This window comes from Gopherus flavomarginatus, chromosome 1, assembly GCF_025201925.1.
Source record: "Gopherus flavomarginatus isolate rGopFla2 chromosome 1, rGopFla2.mat.asm, whole genome shotgun sequence".
In the NCBI taxonomy this organism is placed as follows: Eukaryota; Metazoa; Chordata; order Testudines; family Testudinidae; genus Gopherus; species Gopherus flavomarginatus.
The window spans coordinates 175,378,728-175,396,529 of record NC_066617.1 but is presented as its reverse complement, the minus strand read 5'-3'; the positions used below and the strand labels follow the sequence as shown (position 1 = coordinate 175,396,529).

Below are 17,802 nucleotides of genomic sequence, written 5' to 3'. Positions count from 1 at the left end.
TGGGGGCAGCGCTGGAGCAGCAGTTTCCCTTGTGGGCTTTGCAGTAGGCACTCCGCAGCTCCTTCACTTTAACCCTGCACTGCAGGGCGTCCTGGTCATGGCCCCTTTCCAGCATGGCCTTTGATACTTGCCCAAAGGTATCGTAATTCCTACGGCTGGTGCGCAGCTGGGACTGCACAGCTTCCTCCCCTCAAACACTGATGAGGTCCAGCAACTCGCCATTGCTCCATGCTGGGGCTTTTTTGCCACGTGGAGGTATGGGCACCTGGAAAGATTCACTGATTGCACTCCACACCTGGCTGAGCAAACAGGAAGGGGATTTTTAAAATTCCTGGGGCATTTAAAGGGCAGGTCTGATGGTTGGTCACCTGAGGACAGGGCAGTAGAGTTCGAACTGATGAGCAGAGTGGCTGAACAGGCATTCTGGGATACCTCCGAATACCTCTGGAGGCCAATAACAGCGCTTTTGGTGGCCACATTGGCGCAGCAGCGCTACATCAGCAGCACTATAATCGTTATTCCTCAGGTCGAGGTGGAGTACAACCAGTGCTGTAGCCAGGGAGATACAGCGCTGTAAAGCCACCACCAGCGCTGCAACTCTCCAGTGTAGCCAAGCCCGAAGTCTTATAGGGACATGTGATCATGTCACTTGAACTGGAATCCATCTTTAACCTGGTGTTTTTCCATTGAGAAGGAGGGGTGGGAACCCAGAGGGACAAAGGATTCTCATCTTATGCAAAAGTTATAAAGTGGGAACAGAACAATCCAGTCTGTGAAAGAAACATATTGAAACATCTCTGAGAGTGAGATTGTATCTGTGTTCAGTTTTATTACTGTATTAGGTTTAGATTTGCGTGTTTTATTTTATTTTACTTGGCAATTCACTTTGTTCTGTCTGTTACTACCTGGAACCACTTAAATCCTACTTTCTGTATTTAATAAAATCACTTTTTACTTATTCACCCAGAGTATGTATTAATACCGGGGGGCAGGAAGGGGGAGGAACAACTCTACATCTCTATCAGTGTTATAGAGGGAGAACAGTTTATGAGTTTACCCCGTATAAGCTTTACACAGGGTAAAATTGATTTATTTGGGGTTTAGATCCCATTGGGAGTTGGGCATCTGAGTGTTAAAGACAGGAACACCTCTGTAAGTTGCTTTCAGTTAAGTCTGCAGCTTTGGGGTACATGGTTCAGATCTGGGTCTGTGTTGGAGCAGACTGACGTGTCTGGCTCAACAAGACAGGGTGCTGGAGTTTCAAGCTGGCAGGGCAGGAAAGCAGGGGCAGAAGTAGTCTTGGCACATCAGCTGGCAGTTCCCAAGGGACTGATCCAACCCGTGACACTTACAAATTAACTTTTTTGCAGAACCTTTGGTGGCCCATGGACTGCAGTGGAAGTTGAGCTCAGCAGTTTTTGAAAAATCAAGCCACAGCTTTTAATACTAACAGTTTCTGCACCATAAAAAGTACAGTAAGTTATCTGCAGTAGTGATTTTGGGGGTTACTTTGGATGAAAAGTTAAACTATGTTCCCTATAATGACTAGAAGTAAAACTAACTTCTTTCAAGATTCAGGGCTCCATTTCAAAGCAGAGGCGAGGTGGACCAGCACTCAAAAGTCTCTGGTATTTTCAGAAAGAGGAGCACAAGCCCTGATACCTTGGGCTGAGCGAGAGATCAGTATTCAAAAATACCATTGAGTCAGTGCCACCCCTCTCCAACTGTGCATCTGAATCCTCAAAGAGTACTCCCATGAACTCCAGAGAGAGCATGCCATTGTGCCAATGTTGATTTCTTTACCTCTGCACAGTCCAGCGGCAAGGGTTGTGCGGTTTCTCTTCTTCCCCTGGAAGCAAAGTAGAATACTGGGACCTTGGTGTTTCTCCTTTACTAGCTAAGACACAGCCATTCAAAGTTAGGTATAACACCTGCAGGTGGGCATGGTCTTGGATGGTATGAGGTTAGACTTAGCAGGAGTTCAGCAGATGTTACTGAAAGTCTGAATCATATCCAACATATCTTGATTGCACTGGGGAGCAAATTTAAAGCTTCAGTTGAAAGCTATCCAAAATTTAAAATTACAAGACCATGTACATGAATGCTATCCTCCCAGAGCCCATGGTGGGGAAGTTGCTGAAAATTTCAAGATATTTCTCCCTCCCACTGAATAATGAATGTGTTGTGGCTAGACAAATTTTGAGATACGGCTTATGTGCAATAGTACACTGTATCCAAGGGGAGGCTGATTAGGAAATAATTTCCAAGAAGCTTGCAAAATACGCCACATTCCAGGGAACAGGAAAATACTGACACAGACATGTAAACTGAAGGTTAGTGGTCAAGGGTGAGAGGCACCTGATTTCCTCAAGCATTACAGTATTCTTTTTTGGCACAGAAAGCTGTTTGGCCATTCAAACAAGAATGAATAAATCTGGCTCTAAAGCGGTAACGTTAATAAAATGTGAGAGTTCATGCTCCAGTGGGCCAGGTTGACAGATAAATGACTCAACATTGTCTCTATACAGAATAAATGCTGAGCTGAAGCATGGATATTTTAGAAATTTGCAGCACAAACATCCATTTCATTAATATAAATACTTATGCCAAATTTTAAAAATAATAGGACTCCTAACCTGAGCATCTGGATTTCCACTTCTTAAGAAGAGAGGAAATTCAAAATAGTGGCCATATGGGACATCACAGTCAACCAAGCACAAACAGGTTTAGTAAACTAATATATATAGATATAAAACCATCCTAGGGATGTGATTTTCAAAAGAGCCCAACATTTGTCTAACTCCGCTTGGGCTGAAGTCAATGTTAAGCCAATGCTGAGTGCTTTTGAAAATCTCACCCTACAATTTCCCAGTTAGAAGGCAATCCATTTTTAAGACCCTAGGTGGTGTGTTACTGTGTGAAACGCAATCACAATCCTATAATCTTTCCTCTCACTACCAGTGCAAGGGGAGTGAGGTCAACCCCATCTTCACTAGGGAGCAGGTAGCGCTTTGCAGCTTGCCACAGTGCATTATTTTCCTAAAACTGTCTGTTGTGGAGTACAACTCACCCTCTAGTAAGTGCCAATGGGATCTTCAGTAAGATAGCAGAGTGTATCCAAACAGCAGAAAAAAACAACTTGAACATGTCTCTGCCTTTATGTAAACTTTTATTATTAGCTTTCTATTCACTTCTGTGAATCTGATCAATGGCATTTCTAGGATGGTGTTTCCTTTTGAGGTAATAACAGTATCCTGAGCTGAACAAACTCCAAAGGTGGCAGTAAAGGAGACAGTTATCACAAAGTTAGCAATGAAGCACCCTGAAGTTATCATACTGAACATTATTGCTGTCTGAAGTGGCATCACTAGGTGGAGCAGCACAGCTTTCAGGCCAAAAATAAATAAATAAATTTAAAACGTTTGTGATGGAGAGGGAAGAAAAACAGGTACAGAATAATCACCTCAGAGCTGTCTAAGTTACCCCAAGCCTCCTCCTGCTGCCTTCGGGGGCAGAGTGCTCTTCAGAATCTCTGCAATGCTGCACCCTTTGCAACTGACATCCCCGACATCCCCTTTGACAGCTATCTACAACTGCCTTTTGCAGGTCTCACCCTGTAGGAAATCTTTTAGGTCCTCTGTAGATTGCTCTGTCCCCTTTAGCCAGCATAAACGGCTTCAACAGGGTGAGGAGGTGTTATGAGTGTCCATTATTTCAGACCCAGATTTCTCTTGCTCTCATGTAAGTGTGGGGTTCTCTCACATATTGTAAATTTACATGAAAAATGATAAATCAGAAAAATGTGGCTGTAGACAATGTCAATCTGAAATGATTGTACTGTACTTTTAGAATACACAGTTCTAAATATTATTTACACTAAAAAAAATCAAGCATTTCAGTAAACTTTGTGCCTCCCCCCCCCCCTTATTTGGTACAGGGTGAAAGAGGTTAAAGAAAAAGACTGATTTGCCTTTTGAAACATTAATTACATTTTAACATTAATCTAGCATTTGCAGCCACTATTTCCCATATGTTATGAAGCTTTGTGGAGTCTTCTCTCACCTACCTTTTCTCATGTCCCATAAAGAAGTTAAAATGTTACACAGATAGCGACAGTTGCATGTGTGAATCATCCATGTATTTAAGAGCAAGTACTCTTAAGAGTTGAATACATTGACAAATGCACAAGGATAAAATCTCAAACACTAAATTTAAGACAAATACAGCAGAACCTCAGCAGCTCAATTTTATATTTTGCTCAAAACTGGTAGTACTGCCTATCATCTTAAAGATTAGTAATTAAATGCAGTAGTGAGGCCTCAAGAAGTCATTTAAAATAGTTTTTTTTATAATATACTACAAATATAAATACTAATCTATAATTATCAAAATACATGAAGTACTTGTTGGGCTGCCCTTTTTTTTTTTTAAATTTGTTCACTTTCTCACTAATTCATGGTATTTAGCTATGCAAATTGAAAAATGGTTCCCAGTCATTAATAAGAATTCATGAGGTTCTTCTGTACTTGCCCTCTAAAAGTATTTAATATGTAACAAAGAAAACACTTAGATGCTGTACATTAGTTTTATTCTATACACAGAAGTCCTCAGAAAATGTGACCTTCAACAAATAAAAAGCTGATGTAGTATAAAATAATGAGAAAAACAATGCAGTCAATTACAGTACGCTTTCATATATAAAACTGTATGAAAAATATTTCTAGTAATTTGGTCTCATAACAATATACATTTATTTCAACAGCAGAAACCAATTTTGAATGTGAAAAATATCATTGTTTTAAGTTTCAGTTTCTTATTTAGTTTCCATGTCAGCTTTCTTTTTAGTTGCACTTTAAAAAGAGAAACAAAGACTTCCATTAATTTAATTTATTTTGCATATGGGTAAAAAAGAAAAAAACTCAACGGTCAATATGAAACTGAAAAAAATGTCAGACTACAATACACAGACCCTTCAAGCCAAAGGAACGTTTATGACAAGGCAGCTAAAAATGGTAAGATTAATGGGATCATGCGTGTAAACTTTTAAGGAAAGAATACTAAATATTAAGACATGTTTATTGAAAGCAAGTCAAACTACATCACAATGGTATCACTATTTATTCAAACAGAACCCTGTTACGATATCATACCCTGTTACCACTACCAGGGAAGTATTCTCCTGCTCTTTCCAGTCATATTCAAATGGCTTTATACATACCGTTACTCCCTGAATTTGAGTACTCTCTCTTCCTAATGCAATACAACATCCTTAATGCTAGTGACTGTTTTGCTTTAGTTAAAACAAACTAATGTTTTAAGCTATTAAATAAGGGCTATATTTCAAAACAATTATGTGGGGTTTTAGCTGTATCACTCCCATTGACTTTAACAAGAGTCGCGTGGCTAAAACCTCATGCAATGCTTTCAAATTTTAAGGTAGCTGATGAACATATTTTACTGCATTAGCACTGCCTAGTGTCTTTTGCTAGTATGAGATGACGGGAAGCTGGTAGTGTAATAGAAAGTCACCATTGCCTGCCTATTCCAAAAACCTTTCATTTAGGACCCGTGCTTTTTCCACAAATGCTTTCAACCTCTATAACATTGCAGGGAAATTCTTCCAATCACCAGCAGCTAAGTAGTAAAATTATACGTACACACATGGTATAGAAATTATTCTCCCAAATGTAATGGAATACAAACTTATATCAAAACATCTGAAGTACTGTAAATCCAATTCTCTCCTCCAACATACCACTCCCTTTAAAAAAAAATAAATATGAGAGAGGCACATTGTTTAGAAGGTTAGAATTGGCCTCATTACATTGGCTTAAAAATCTCAGGTTTTACATTTTCAATATGACATTTTTAGTGCTTACAGAACACATTAAACTGACATGTATGCTAACTGATTTGATTTTTCACCAAAATTCTTAGTTGAAATGAGTTCAACATTTCAACTGTCTGCAATTTTATCTTATAGCACACAATACACTATCTAATTAAGATATCTGAAAATATATTTACTATGCATATCAACCCCCATTTAAAAAAAAAGAAAATGATCCATAAGAAGAAAACTTTTAGACAGTCCATTAACGTACCATAATTATGTGCAAAATCTGTTTATCTTAAAAACCCCAGAGACTGCCAGAAGGGCAATATATGAATAACTGGTGACATAAATCCCAACCATAATGTATTGCTATTGTAAAGTAAACATAAAAGTCAATATACTCAAATGGGTAAAGCTATTAACAAATTTCTAACACTTTCTAGACAACATTTTGATGGTGAGTAACAGGCATTAATGTTAAATCAAATTCCCAGATAAAATATTAGAAAAAATTATAAAAATATAGTTAACATTTGTAGCGTATAATTCTCTAAATTCACTCTAACATGCATACATCTTACAAAATGCCTTAAAATTATTAGCTGTAGAAATATGGATTACTACACAACATATGAACGACAGTCTTGATGTGCACACCCAATCCAATTGCATTTGGTCTTGAAGGTGTTTTTCTTCAGGGTTATAGCTATATAGTCTGGTAAGAAAACCCCAACATAAAACCGAACAGTACCAACCTGATCCTAAATTCCATGTGCATGCAAGTGCTCTCAAACATTTCTGTTCTCCATCTCCCTGTTAACCCCTGAAGAAGAGCTGGTGAGAATGTGAACAGTAACTAATAAGCCAAGTAAAAAATCTCATCAATCAGGTCCGGTAGAACTAATTCATGGCAGAAAAGAAGATGGGTTCTTATTGTCTCATCTCACAGCAACTTTTAAAACAGTATCAAGTTTTCTTTAAGTAAGAAAATTGTTTAATATACTGTTGTGATTAAATTAAAAATGTAGCATGTGATCTGGTTAAGAAATGATATCATGAGTATCACTGTTAGGTCTCTGCCGTATAGTCAATGGAGGTAGCAGCTTTCCATAGAAATCTACATAAGAAACATACCAGAAGAAAAACGTTAGTATTGAATTTACAACATCTTTTTCAAAAGGACAGATTAATTCTATTGAATTCTTGCTGCTTTAAAAACCAGGCAGACCACAATTTTAGGGCCAGATCCTGCAAACAATTACTACCCTGTGTAGCATTTACTAATACTAATAGTGCTATAGATTTAAATTGGATTAATCACATTATTAAGAACTATACCCCATAAAGAGTGTTTGCAGGACTGACCATTTAGAAAAACATCCAAACACAGCACTGCTGAATACTGCAGGCATATACAGGACTGCTAAGTCCAGCAATTATGCAACTGCAAAATCAAGGACAGGGATACCTATTCTAGTAAAGAAAATTAGGCCTAGTTTTTCAAAAATGACCAGCAATTTTGCACACTTGACTTCACACATCTTAACAGGGCCTGGTTTTCAGAAAGTACTCAAAGGCCACTCTCTGAAAATTTAATGTTCTGATGGTGTCTCAAGTTGGGCAGTCAGACATTAAGGTATTCAAAATCACGAATTACTTTGGAAAATTTAGGCCCCAATCTTTAATTTTGACACTACAGCAGTCAGTAGATAGATAGATAGATGACAAAACAGAGGAAAGATCCTGCCTTACATAAACAGTTGTTATTTTTACAAACTTGCATGCGAATCATTACATGCAAAATATTAAAAATAAAATAAAGTGTCAAGAATGGTTGGTAACAAGAAACAGGTGGAAAACAGGAAAATGAACAAGCAGCTTTTAGAACCCTTTGAATCTCAATTTCAATAGTATTACAATGGAACTGTAAATCTTAAACCAATTATAGCTTGCCATTGCAAATTTTCAGATTTTTTTTAAACTCACAACACTGAATATATATTACATTTCACATTAAAAATATATGCCTTTACAAGAATTTTATCTATACATGTAATGACTTACGGTTATATAGTTTTTAGAGTTTAGAACTAACAAAAGCAAGCAAATTCAGGTCTTACTCCTTAAGTACATGTATACATGTTAGCAAGATCAGGGTTTTATTTTTCCCCATAATACTCAGGATAAGATCGGCTACTGACGACTAGTTTTACACTGATGTAAACCATTGAGTTACTCCCATTTTACAGTAGTGTGAGAAGAGAATCAGGAGCACAACATTGACAAAACCATTTTGAATCCTGACAGGGTAAATGAAAGCTTTTGAGAGGCTTCTGTTACAGTCTGCCTCTCACTGAGTAACTAAAAAGGAATTTTAGGAAGATTGAGTTTAGAGGGCAATCTAAGCTCCTGTAGCTGAAATAGTTTATGATTGATGCAAATATATCCCTCATCAGGAATAATGTGACATTCATTTACAAGTGTTGTCCTACAGTCACTTGCCTAGCCGGCAAAATTTCAATCTTTAGTTAAAATAATTGCTTAATTAAAGTTTCATATAACTGGCTATACTGCCTGTTGGCTCTGCCTAAACATCCTGCATACAACTCTCCACAAATAATGATGGAAGAATGATAAGATTCAGATCTTAAATATACTGATCATCATGTTTATGGTATGTTACTATAGAAGTCAACAGTACTAAGAAAAATTTATTTCTCTGATAACACTCAAACAGCACTATAACCAGAGCCTTGCAGAGTACTGCATGTTACACTGTACTGATTTTTAGATCTCTATATTTCCATCACTGTACTATGCATCTACTACACATCTAGAAATAGTCCAACATTTTAAAAAAGCTAGATACAAATATTTCAAATTACTCTCCCATTCTTACTAACACAGAGAGTCACACTAGAGCGAATAGGAATACTAAGGGAGCACTTGTTGTATTTCATGAGCACAGACAGAAACTAAAGCCACAGAAGTCACATTAAAGGGGATGGAGGCTTTAGATTCCCAAATGATGTGCTTGCTTCATTGACCAATCAAATATTTGTATTCTTTGCAAGCAACTTGGGTAAAATAAACATGTTACAAAGTTATGACTCTGCATCAGTACGAGATGGTGTTTGAAGTTTAACAAATTAGTTATTTTCAGTGGCTTTTTTCTTGGCTAAAAGGCCGTAAAACTACTCTAAGTGGAGCACCTGCAAAAAGAATTTTCTCATCCTACAGCAATTGTGGTTCTTTGAGATATTGCAGTTCATGTGGATCCCATTGCAGGTGTGCATGTGCCTCATGTGCACGAGATAGGATTATTTGAATAGCAGTGTCCGTTGCCTCCTTGTAGTCTTATGAGAGGGCATAAAGGGTGAAGCACTTGCAACTCTCCCTAGTTCCATCAATTCAAAGCCTGGGCTAGCTCAAGACTGTGAAAAGCAGCGATGGAGGGCAGGTTGTGAGATCCACACTGACTACAACATCTTAACTGACATTTACTGCAAGTTCCTTTAAGTAACCTTTCTTCTTTGAGTCTGTGTCAGTGCAGATCACACTGCAGGTGACTGGCAAGTTGTCTTCCCTCAGGATGGTGGAGATGAGGAGTTTCAACTGTATCAGTCCAACAGTGACTGCAGTACTGCTCTCCCGACCTTGCCACCTGATCTAGCTGCAGACTACAAGGCACAGTGTTTGACAAAAGAGGTTACTTGTTACCGTACAGATCTCTGATACTGGCACACTTGTGAAGCAAGTGGTGGACTGTTGCTTATGCTCTGGTTTAGCACTATTTGCAGTTTGTTGGGAGAGATACAACATCCAACTGGTAACACAGCTTCACTGCGATATCCTTCAATACCTGTGACATAGCCTGACTTTTAGAAACCCTGGCTGTGACTAGATATAGACAGGCTGACAGTCTGAACACCTCAGTCCTGGAAATGTAATAAAGTAAACTCCAGGATACCTCTAGTGTATGTGATTTCTTTTCTCGCAGTTCAGTGTGGCTTTGGGAAGAAAACTGGCATATTGATTGATTGCTTAAGGAGGTCTCAGAATTTCACCTAAGGAATGAACTTGGGGGGGGGTGGGGAGGGAGACATGCGGGGGTGTCAGCACCACCTTTTCGCTATGGAATGTTGAATGGATAGGATCTGCCATATGTGCTTGAAGCTCCCTTACTCATCTAGCTGAAGTGAGAGCCACTAGGAAGACAGTATTCAGAGCAAAGTGATGCAAGGAGCATTGTGAGAGAGAATAAAATGGCAACTCCATGAGCCTCAGGAGGACTGTACTGAGGTCCCAGGCAGGGGGTAGGTTTTCTAATATATGGGTAAGTATGTAATAGCACTTTGAGAAACTTACTGAAGAGGAATGAGGAAGGGAAGTAGGTGGGAGAAGGATATGGAAATGAATGGGGTAGCCACAGGCAACACCCACTTGTCTGAAGCGATATTGGACCAAGCCCAATGGAACAGGCAGTATGACTTCTTAAGATGGCTGCTGTCTCCTGATCATTTCTGATGTGGTTCCTGACAAATCTGCTGTTTAGCTGCTGGAGTGAGGTGGGTGATGGAGGAGGCAGATGATGTCAAGTATTGCAGTGGTTTCTGTGGTGGATAGACCCGATGTCTACCCTAAAAACAGGGGTGAGCCTGCTGTCTTTCTGTTTAGGCTGATATTTGTAGGGCTTCCTAGAGGGGTAGTATATAAATTCCTAGTGACCCCAGGGTGGCCCTTAAATTTTTCAAAGACTGGAGTGCTTTGTCCATTCTTTTGCTGAAGAGCTCATTCCCTCGATCATCCATAGAGGGTTCTATATGGTGTCTTGGACCTCCTTTGGTATTTCAGATGTCAAGAGCCATGGTCACAACTATGGCCATATCAGAGGCATCTATGGCTACCCATGGAGCTGTTCTAGCAACTGTTCGGCCTTCTTTAATGATCTCTCTAAATTCCCTCCTAGTATCCTGTGGTACATTTAAGAGGAAAGGGGTCAAATTTTCCCACGTGAGGAAATTACATCTGGCAAACTGCTCTTCTTAGTTTGCCACACAGAGTTGCAGTCAGGCAGATGAGTAGACTTTGCACCCAGAAAGGTCCAGTTTTTGGGGGTGTTTGTTCTTGGGCTTGCCTTTGTTGAGTTTTGACTTTTCCGCCTCAGATGATGGTGGTTTGGGTAGTGATGTCACAAAGGAGCCTGTTGTCCTCCTCTTCCTGGAGGCACAAGAGGGAAATCTGCTGCGAGACACCTGAGATGGCAGCTCCCATTCAGGCCAGCGTGGCCAGGGCAACATACTGGCCCGTTGCAGCTGTCGGCCCAATGCCACTCATACCTCCTTTGCAGCAGTGCCCTGAGAGAGGGATCTCTGGTACTAGCTCTAGGGTTGGCTCTCAGAAAGTAGAGGAGAAGCATCTCTGCTCAACACCTTGGAGCAGGTATAAACCAGTGATGGTGAAGAAGAGTAAGACACTTCAAATGACAGTGCCATGGAGTAAGGGCTCAGCTCCAATTCTGGTGCTGGGTACTGCCTTGGTACAAATGATGTCCCCAGAGGGGATCTCGACAGTTCTGAGAGACTATATATAGGGCTTATAATCGGCAGGGTGGTTGGTGCTGGTGCCTTCATTGATGCGAGTGTTCATGCTTGTTTACTGCATTTTGCTCCTTCCTCAGACACTTTGACCTTGGAGGAGAGAAGACAGTTCTCCTCTCTATGGGATGGTGTCTCCCGATGCTCAGCACTGTGTTTGAACTCCATTTTCTTTTGGTCTCACCGCTGTTGGTGCACCAGTGCTGGCTCCAATGATGACACTGTCTGAGCCAGAGGCACCGCTGCCGAAGATGGGGTTGTCAACTCTGGTGTGAATGTAGTGGTGACTGGTGCTGAAGGACTTGGTCAATGTTAACATAACCAGGGCCAATTCTTGCATCATCTTCTTTCCTGCCATTTTTTCACTACTGGACCCTGTGATATTACTAATGAGGGCATTCTGAGCCAAAAAATAGAAATTCTGCATACAATATTGCAAAATTATGCACATTTTATGTGTCAAATAAATGTGGAGGCTCCAACATGGCACTGAGGACAGGACACTGATTGCACAGAGGTGGGAATTCACTCTGCAGCTCTTCCACTCTCCACCTCCCGGGACATGGACTCAGCAGTGAGGCTGCACCCAACCCTGACACAGCACAAGCACCAGGCCTGCCTCAGAACCACCCCAGGGCACTGCCCCTCCATGCCAGGTGCACGAGGTGTGGGTAGGCAGGCTCAGTCCGGCAGGATCCATCCAGGTGTGGGAAAAGAGGGTTCAGTATGGGGCAACCTGGGTGCGGGCAGCTCAGAGGTGGATCTGGACGCACTGGGGTTTGTTGGGGGGGATTCTGGGTGCAAGGGTAATGGGACTCTGTGGGGGAGTCCAGGTGGAGGTAGTTGGAGCTCAGTGGCAGTGCGGGTCTGGGAGCAGGGGATAGAACTTGGCAGGGGGTCTGAGTGTGGGGGTTCAGATGCTGAGGGAGCAGGGCTCAGTGAGGTGGGGCTCCAGGTGCACCTAGTTGGGTCTTGGTGGGGTGGAGATCTAGGTGCGGGTGACTTAGCGGGGTGGTCCAGCTGCAGGGGAAGTGGGGCTCAGCATGGGGGGTTCTGGACAGTGATCCCTCCCTTGCAGCTGAGGAGCGAGGGGTGCAGGAAGCAGGGACAGACTGAAGAGCCTCCTGCAGCCTGAGCAGAAATCTAGGAGTGGGTCTGAATGAACTCTCGACGCTGTGCAGGGGAAGAGGAAGTCCTCCTCCACCCAACCCAGCCAGGACTACCACATTCACCCAGTTTCGTCTTGCTGCCATGTGCAATAAGAAGGAACTGAAGGATGGTCATGGCTGTTTTACCCTTTATGTCCTTGCATGGGAGCATGAGGCAGCACAAGGAGCATGGTGGCCCCAACGTACACTGTTAATCAAAAACACGTGCTCTCATGCACCTGAATGCCTAAAGTGGGATTCGCACTAACATACTCGAAGAACTTCAGTTTTTAAATTTCAGCAAATATTATATGTAGCAGAGGACAAAAGGACCTGAAATCAAAAAACACAATGGATTGGAAGGCTCTAGGATTTAAAAAGTTGTTTCACAGAGTTAGTTACTGGGAAAATTTTGCACTAATTAAATAAATCCCTGAGAAGAACAAGGGTAAACAATGTTTTTGCAAAAAGCAACAAGAGTCCTGTGGCACCTTATAGACTAACAGACGTATTGGAGCATAAGCTTTCGTGGGTGAATACCCACTTCGTCAGACACATGCATTACCCACGAAAGCTCATGCTCCAATACATCTGTTAGTCTATAAGGTGCCAGAGGACTCTTCGTTGCTTTTTACAGATCCAGACTAACAAGGCTACCCCTCTGATACTTGACACAATGTTTTTGCATTTGCTTGCTAGATCCAAACTGCCATGGTCTTCAGTGGATACCTGCAGTCAATAGGAGTTCATCTCACAGCATCTTTCATTCAAGGATCTCAAAGTATCACAATTTTACAGATGGGAAAACTGAGGAATACAGAGGTTAGGTGACTTGTCCAAGGTCACACACAGCCAGTGGCAGAGCTGGGAATGGAACCTAGGTTTCCTGATTTCCAGTCCCGTGCTCTAGCCACAAAACAGAAAGCCTCACTTATGAGCAAATCAGATGTAAGCAAAGAGTATGACCCTTTCCCTTCCCTCCCTACCTCTTTTCTGGCTTTTCTTTCACTCTTTCTTCTCTTTAAACTCCTTAAAAGAAGAGTAAGATTGTTTTACGGTTAAGATTTAATAAATATAAATTATAGATACTTCTCTTATTGCACGTAACAGTGTCTCCTGTAGAAAGTAATTTTTTTCTTTTAAAATCTCATTTCACTTATATCCATTTGATCAGAATTTGAAAAAACACTAACGTAAAAAAAAACAACATATGCTATAAAAGCCTCTGCATGGAACTGGGAAAAAGCTGTAATACCAGTCAATATACAAAACATCTCTTGCAGGGTCTGCTGTAAAAGGAGATGTTTTATGCAAACAAACAATACTGAAATTATTTCTGCCTTAAATAGATATTTAAATTGTTATTAGAATGAAGAGAAATAATAATTCAGCTCAAGGAGGAAAAGTTAAAACCAGGAATCTCCTACATTTTAATATAGGTCATTCAACTTAATCCTCCCAGCATCTGGTGCATTTACAGGGACACTTTCTATTACAGTGTCAACTATGTAATTCAAAGGTGTACAGATGCCTTTAATTTTCATTCCGGCAATAAAACATATCCAGATCTATGCCAAAGTACACATGGATGATGCTCATAACATGTTACATTTTTTTTAAATTAAATGTAGTTTTTTGTTTTAAAATATTTTGGAACTGTCAAATTAAAGTTCTTCACATTCAGAATGTTGCCAATATGTATGGATAATTGAAATGTATATTTGATTTACTTCTAAGTTTTAAAAGCATTTTAAATTACGATGAAGTAAAAAAAGAAGAAGTGTTTGATTTTGAAATTTTAAGGGATGGGCCCTGTTACTGCAGTATATATGGCATATCATAATAGGTAAGTGCATGCTATTGTACAAACATCCTCAAATGATTTATGACACCACATGCTGCTTTGAACTCCTTTTGGGGGGAAAGGAAATAAAGAAAACACACACATTAAAAAAAGGAACTGAAAATCAAAAATATGCTTTTAACAAACAAAGGGTTAGTTTTTGGTTGAAGGTATTAAAGAAATAAAAAGGTGAAGAATGGAATGAATGTATAAGAAAACAATGACTAATGCTCTTTTTTAAAAAATTACCAGTATGACGGGTCTCACCAAGAGGTTCAAGTTTTCGAAGTCTATTAACGTTGGGGGTTCCCCAGCCAACTAAAGAAAAACACACACAATAAAAAACATACCTCTGTCAAAATATTTGGCTCTGAAGAAAAGCTGGGAGGGCAGGAGAATCTTTCTCCTCAGAAGACAAGAAAGCATCAGGGGGTAGGGGGAGGAATACTTTATACATGGTATATTAGTGAATCCACTGGAAATAAAATACTATTTAGAATATAACGTAAAGCAACGATGAAAAATATCTTAATATTTTAGAGAGCTGCACTTAAATTTTTTTGCACTTTTGTTAAGCAACAGACAAAACACTCTCTCTGTTTCCCCAGCTTTATACTTACAGCCTAATATTAACTCCATACACTGTAAAAGATTCCATCAATAGATGCAGATACTGAAAAAGTTAACCAATTAAAAAGCTGGAAGAACAGTGTACTTCAATCAGATAGGACAAGCAGATCATCCTGAAAATCAGGACACTAGCTATTTGTAAGACAAGAAATCTAAATCATCTCTGAAATATTTTTGTACCTGCCTGTTAATTGCTGTAGGTACCATCAGTATTTTTTTTTCCTGCCATAGAAGTAATGTTCAAGTTATACCAAGGTGCATGATTTCCAAGATCTGTGAGGAGTTCAAAAGATTATGTTTTCTACTGGCAGTTTTACATATTAATAATCAGATTTTTCTTACTCAGTACATTATGAGCGTTCTTGGAAGGATGTCATTGGGCCTTCTTTTGGCTTTCTGGAAAGCAAGTGATTGTGTGTTTTCTCCAGCTGTTCCTACTGAAGCAGCTCACAATATGATGAGCAAGAAATCAGAATGGTCACACTTTATATTTAAGTAATATTAACAGTTTATAAAGGGTTATTATAGATATATGTAGTTATACCAAATACATTACATCTGAATGGGGAGTTATTGAAGCATAGCTATATATTACTCTTCTACAGCCATGCTGGTCAATTTTCCCAAGCTCTAGCTAGGAACTGAGAAAATATATCCTGAAGGTTAGCTTGCCTAGTGAGTTGAGAGACTTAGGGAAAGCCTACTGACATAATGATAGTGCTCAACAGCCTCGTACAAGTGGGGATCTACATGGGCAATTCTCAAAAGAAACTAATCAAACTATGATGGCGTAATCCTGTGTGAAAACTGTTTTTCTCTCCGTGTTTAAAAAGCAAAGTCTTTTAAGGGCTCAGCTTTCACGAAGTGGCACACTTATCACCACAGGGTCTTTAACTCACCTGGTGGAAGAGGTGGAGGTGGGGTCGGATTTTTTGGAACAGCTTCCTCTGCACTGATTGGTTCCACCCTGTGACTCCTTTTTAACTTCAATTTCTTTGTTTTCTTTTTACTGGTATCTACACCAAATGGAAAGAAAACAGTTCATAGACCACACATTTACTGTTAAGAATGAATTCTACAATATGGTACAGATGTGTCCTTGTGATGACTATAAGTGTTGGGATGGACTGCTCTAAGTATTTTCATTCAGCAGTCTTGACATGATATATAACCCACACAACAGACTTTTAAACCTTATTACTGTAAATAATCGAGTATGTGCATGTAAGGCCCAACGTTTGTCTTTAGATAGGTGAGTACAACTCATTGACATTAATGCAAAGTGTGTTATATATTTGACGGTACTGGTAAAAATGGGTCATTTGTAACTGGATAAGATTGATGAATACAATAATTCTTGGTTGAATTACGACATTCCTCTGTAGAGTAACATAATTGTGTATTTGTATCCTTCGGTTATTTGTGATGTGGCATGTACAAAGTCATACAGACACAGGGAAGAGTTGGGTGAAAAATAAGACAATCAAATTAAATATAACAGTGGTAGTTATGACAGTAAGTGGCTATATTCAAATTGGAGTTATCACCTGAATCAAGGCATTCTGAGGTTTGTTGGTCACCCTCTTCTTCATGTTCTAATTGCTGTGCGAGTGCAGATTTGTATGTTTCTATAAGTCTATTATCACTTGTTTTTTGGCTACAGCTGCTGGTCAGGCTCTGCGTGTCCATTTGTTCCTGCTCTGCTTTAGGTTTCAAGGCAATGGCATCCTTTTCAATCTCCATCCTCTGCCTCTTCTCTTGTTCAATTCTTTTTTCATTCTAGCAAAAGTAGTACAAGATGTCATTTTAACAATATCGAGTGTCAAAGACTGCTCTAAAAAGATAGGAAGAGCATCCGAAACACAAGGAGGTAGACTCTGATAGACAATTTTATAAAAAAAAATTCTCATGTGTAGCATAAATAACAAGTTTCAAGAATGTGCAAAAGAGGAAATAAAAACCCCAAGTTTCACAAGATGCTGCTCAAGATTTAACCTAGAAAAATGAACAACTAAAAGCTCTAGAAGTAACGTTTAGACTTCTGAGGGCTGGTCTACACTACGGGGGAAAATCGATCTCAGATACGCAACTTCAGCTACGTGCATAACGTAGCTGAAGTCGAAGTATCTAAGATTGAATTACTCACTGTCCTCACGGCGCAGGATCGATGTCCGCGGCTCCCCATGTCGACTCCGCAACTCCGTTGGGGTTGGAGGAGTTCCGGAATCGATATAAACGCATTCGGGGATAGATATATCACGTCTAGATGAGACGCGATACATCGATCCCCGAGCAATCGATTGCTACCCACCAATACGGCGGGTAGTGAAGACGTAGCCTGAGTGGTAACCAGTTTAGGGAGGAATGGCTGCATACAGCTTCAGGGCCTAAATGTGTTTTCATTCTTTTTACTTTTTTTAAATGCCATGTGAGAAAAAGATACAAGTACGAACAGTGTCAATACCCTGAGCAAGAGAATTAAAAACTTTTACTAACTCCTTCAATTTCTATTCATTTATTTTGTTTAGAAAAACACACAAGTTTTGAAATACCTTGCAAATCACCATTTTGTCTTGGTGGAACACTGATTACGTAATGCAGACTTGATAGAGTATCTCTTCCACAAGTTCTACATAATGAGCAGCTCTGCAGCACTTGTAGCACTCTCCTTCTCCCCCCTCCCCACAGATGCGCAGTACTGTAGGATCCTGTGAAATGTGTCATTGTGCAATAGCCGACTTTACAGGA

At 39.9% G+C, this 17,802-nt stretch overlaps 2 protein-coding genes across 9 annotated transcripts in view; one reads left to right on the top strand and one right to left on the bottom strand.

Moving 5' to 3' along the window:
* The window catches only part of PROS1 (protein S), a 490,278-nt gene that overhangs the window by 334,152 nt on the left and 138,324 nt on the right, over positions 1-17,802 (top strand). The window lies entirely within an intron of this gene.
* ARL13B (ADP ribosylation factor like GTPase 13B) overlaps positions 4,572-17,802 on the bottom strand; it is a 97,997-nt gene continuing 84,766 nt past the window's right edge. For 2 of the 8 annotated variants that reach the window (XM_050959768.1, XM_050959782.1), the window contains 4 exons: positions 16,602-16,833; positions 15,954-16,070; positions 14,674-14,742; positions 4,572-6,953 (listed from right to left, as the gene is read on the bottom strand). In XM_050959768.1, coding sequence (XP_050815725.1) covers positions 6,877-6,953; positions 14,674-14,742; positions 15,954-16,070; positions 16,602-16,833 — 495 coding nt within the window. In that variant the 3' untranslated portion in view covers positions 4,572-6,876. Of the gene's footprint in view, positions 6,954-13,567; positions 13,611-14,673; positions 14,743-15,238; positions 15,328-15,953; positions 16,071-16,601; positions 16,834-17,802 lie in introns of all 8 variants that reach the window. The other 6 variants (XR_007775159.1, XM_050959789.1, XM_050959790.1 and 3 more) reach the window with 6 other exon arrangements.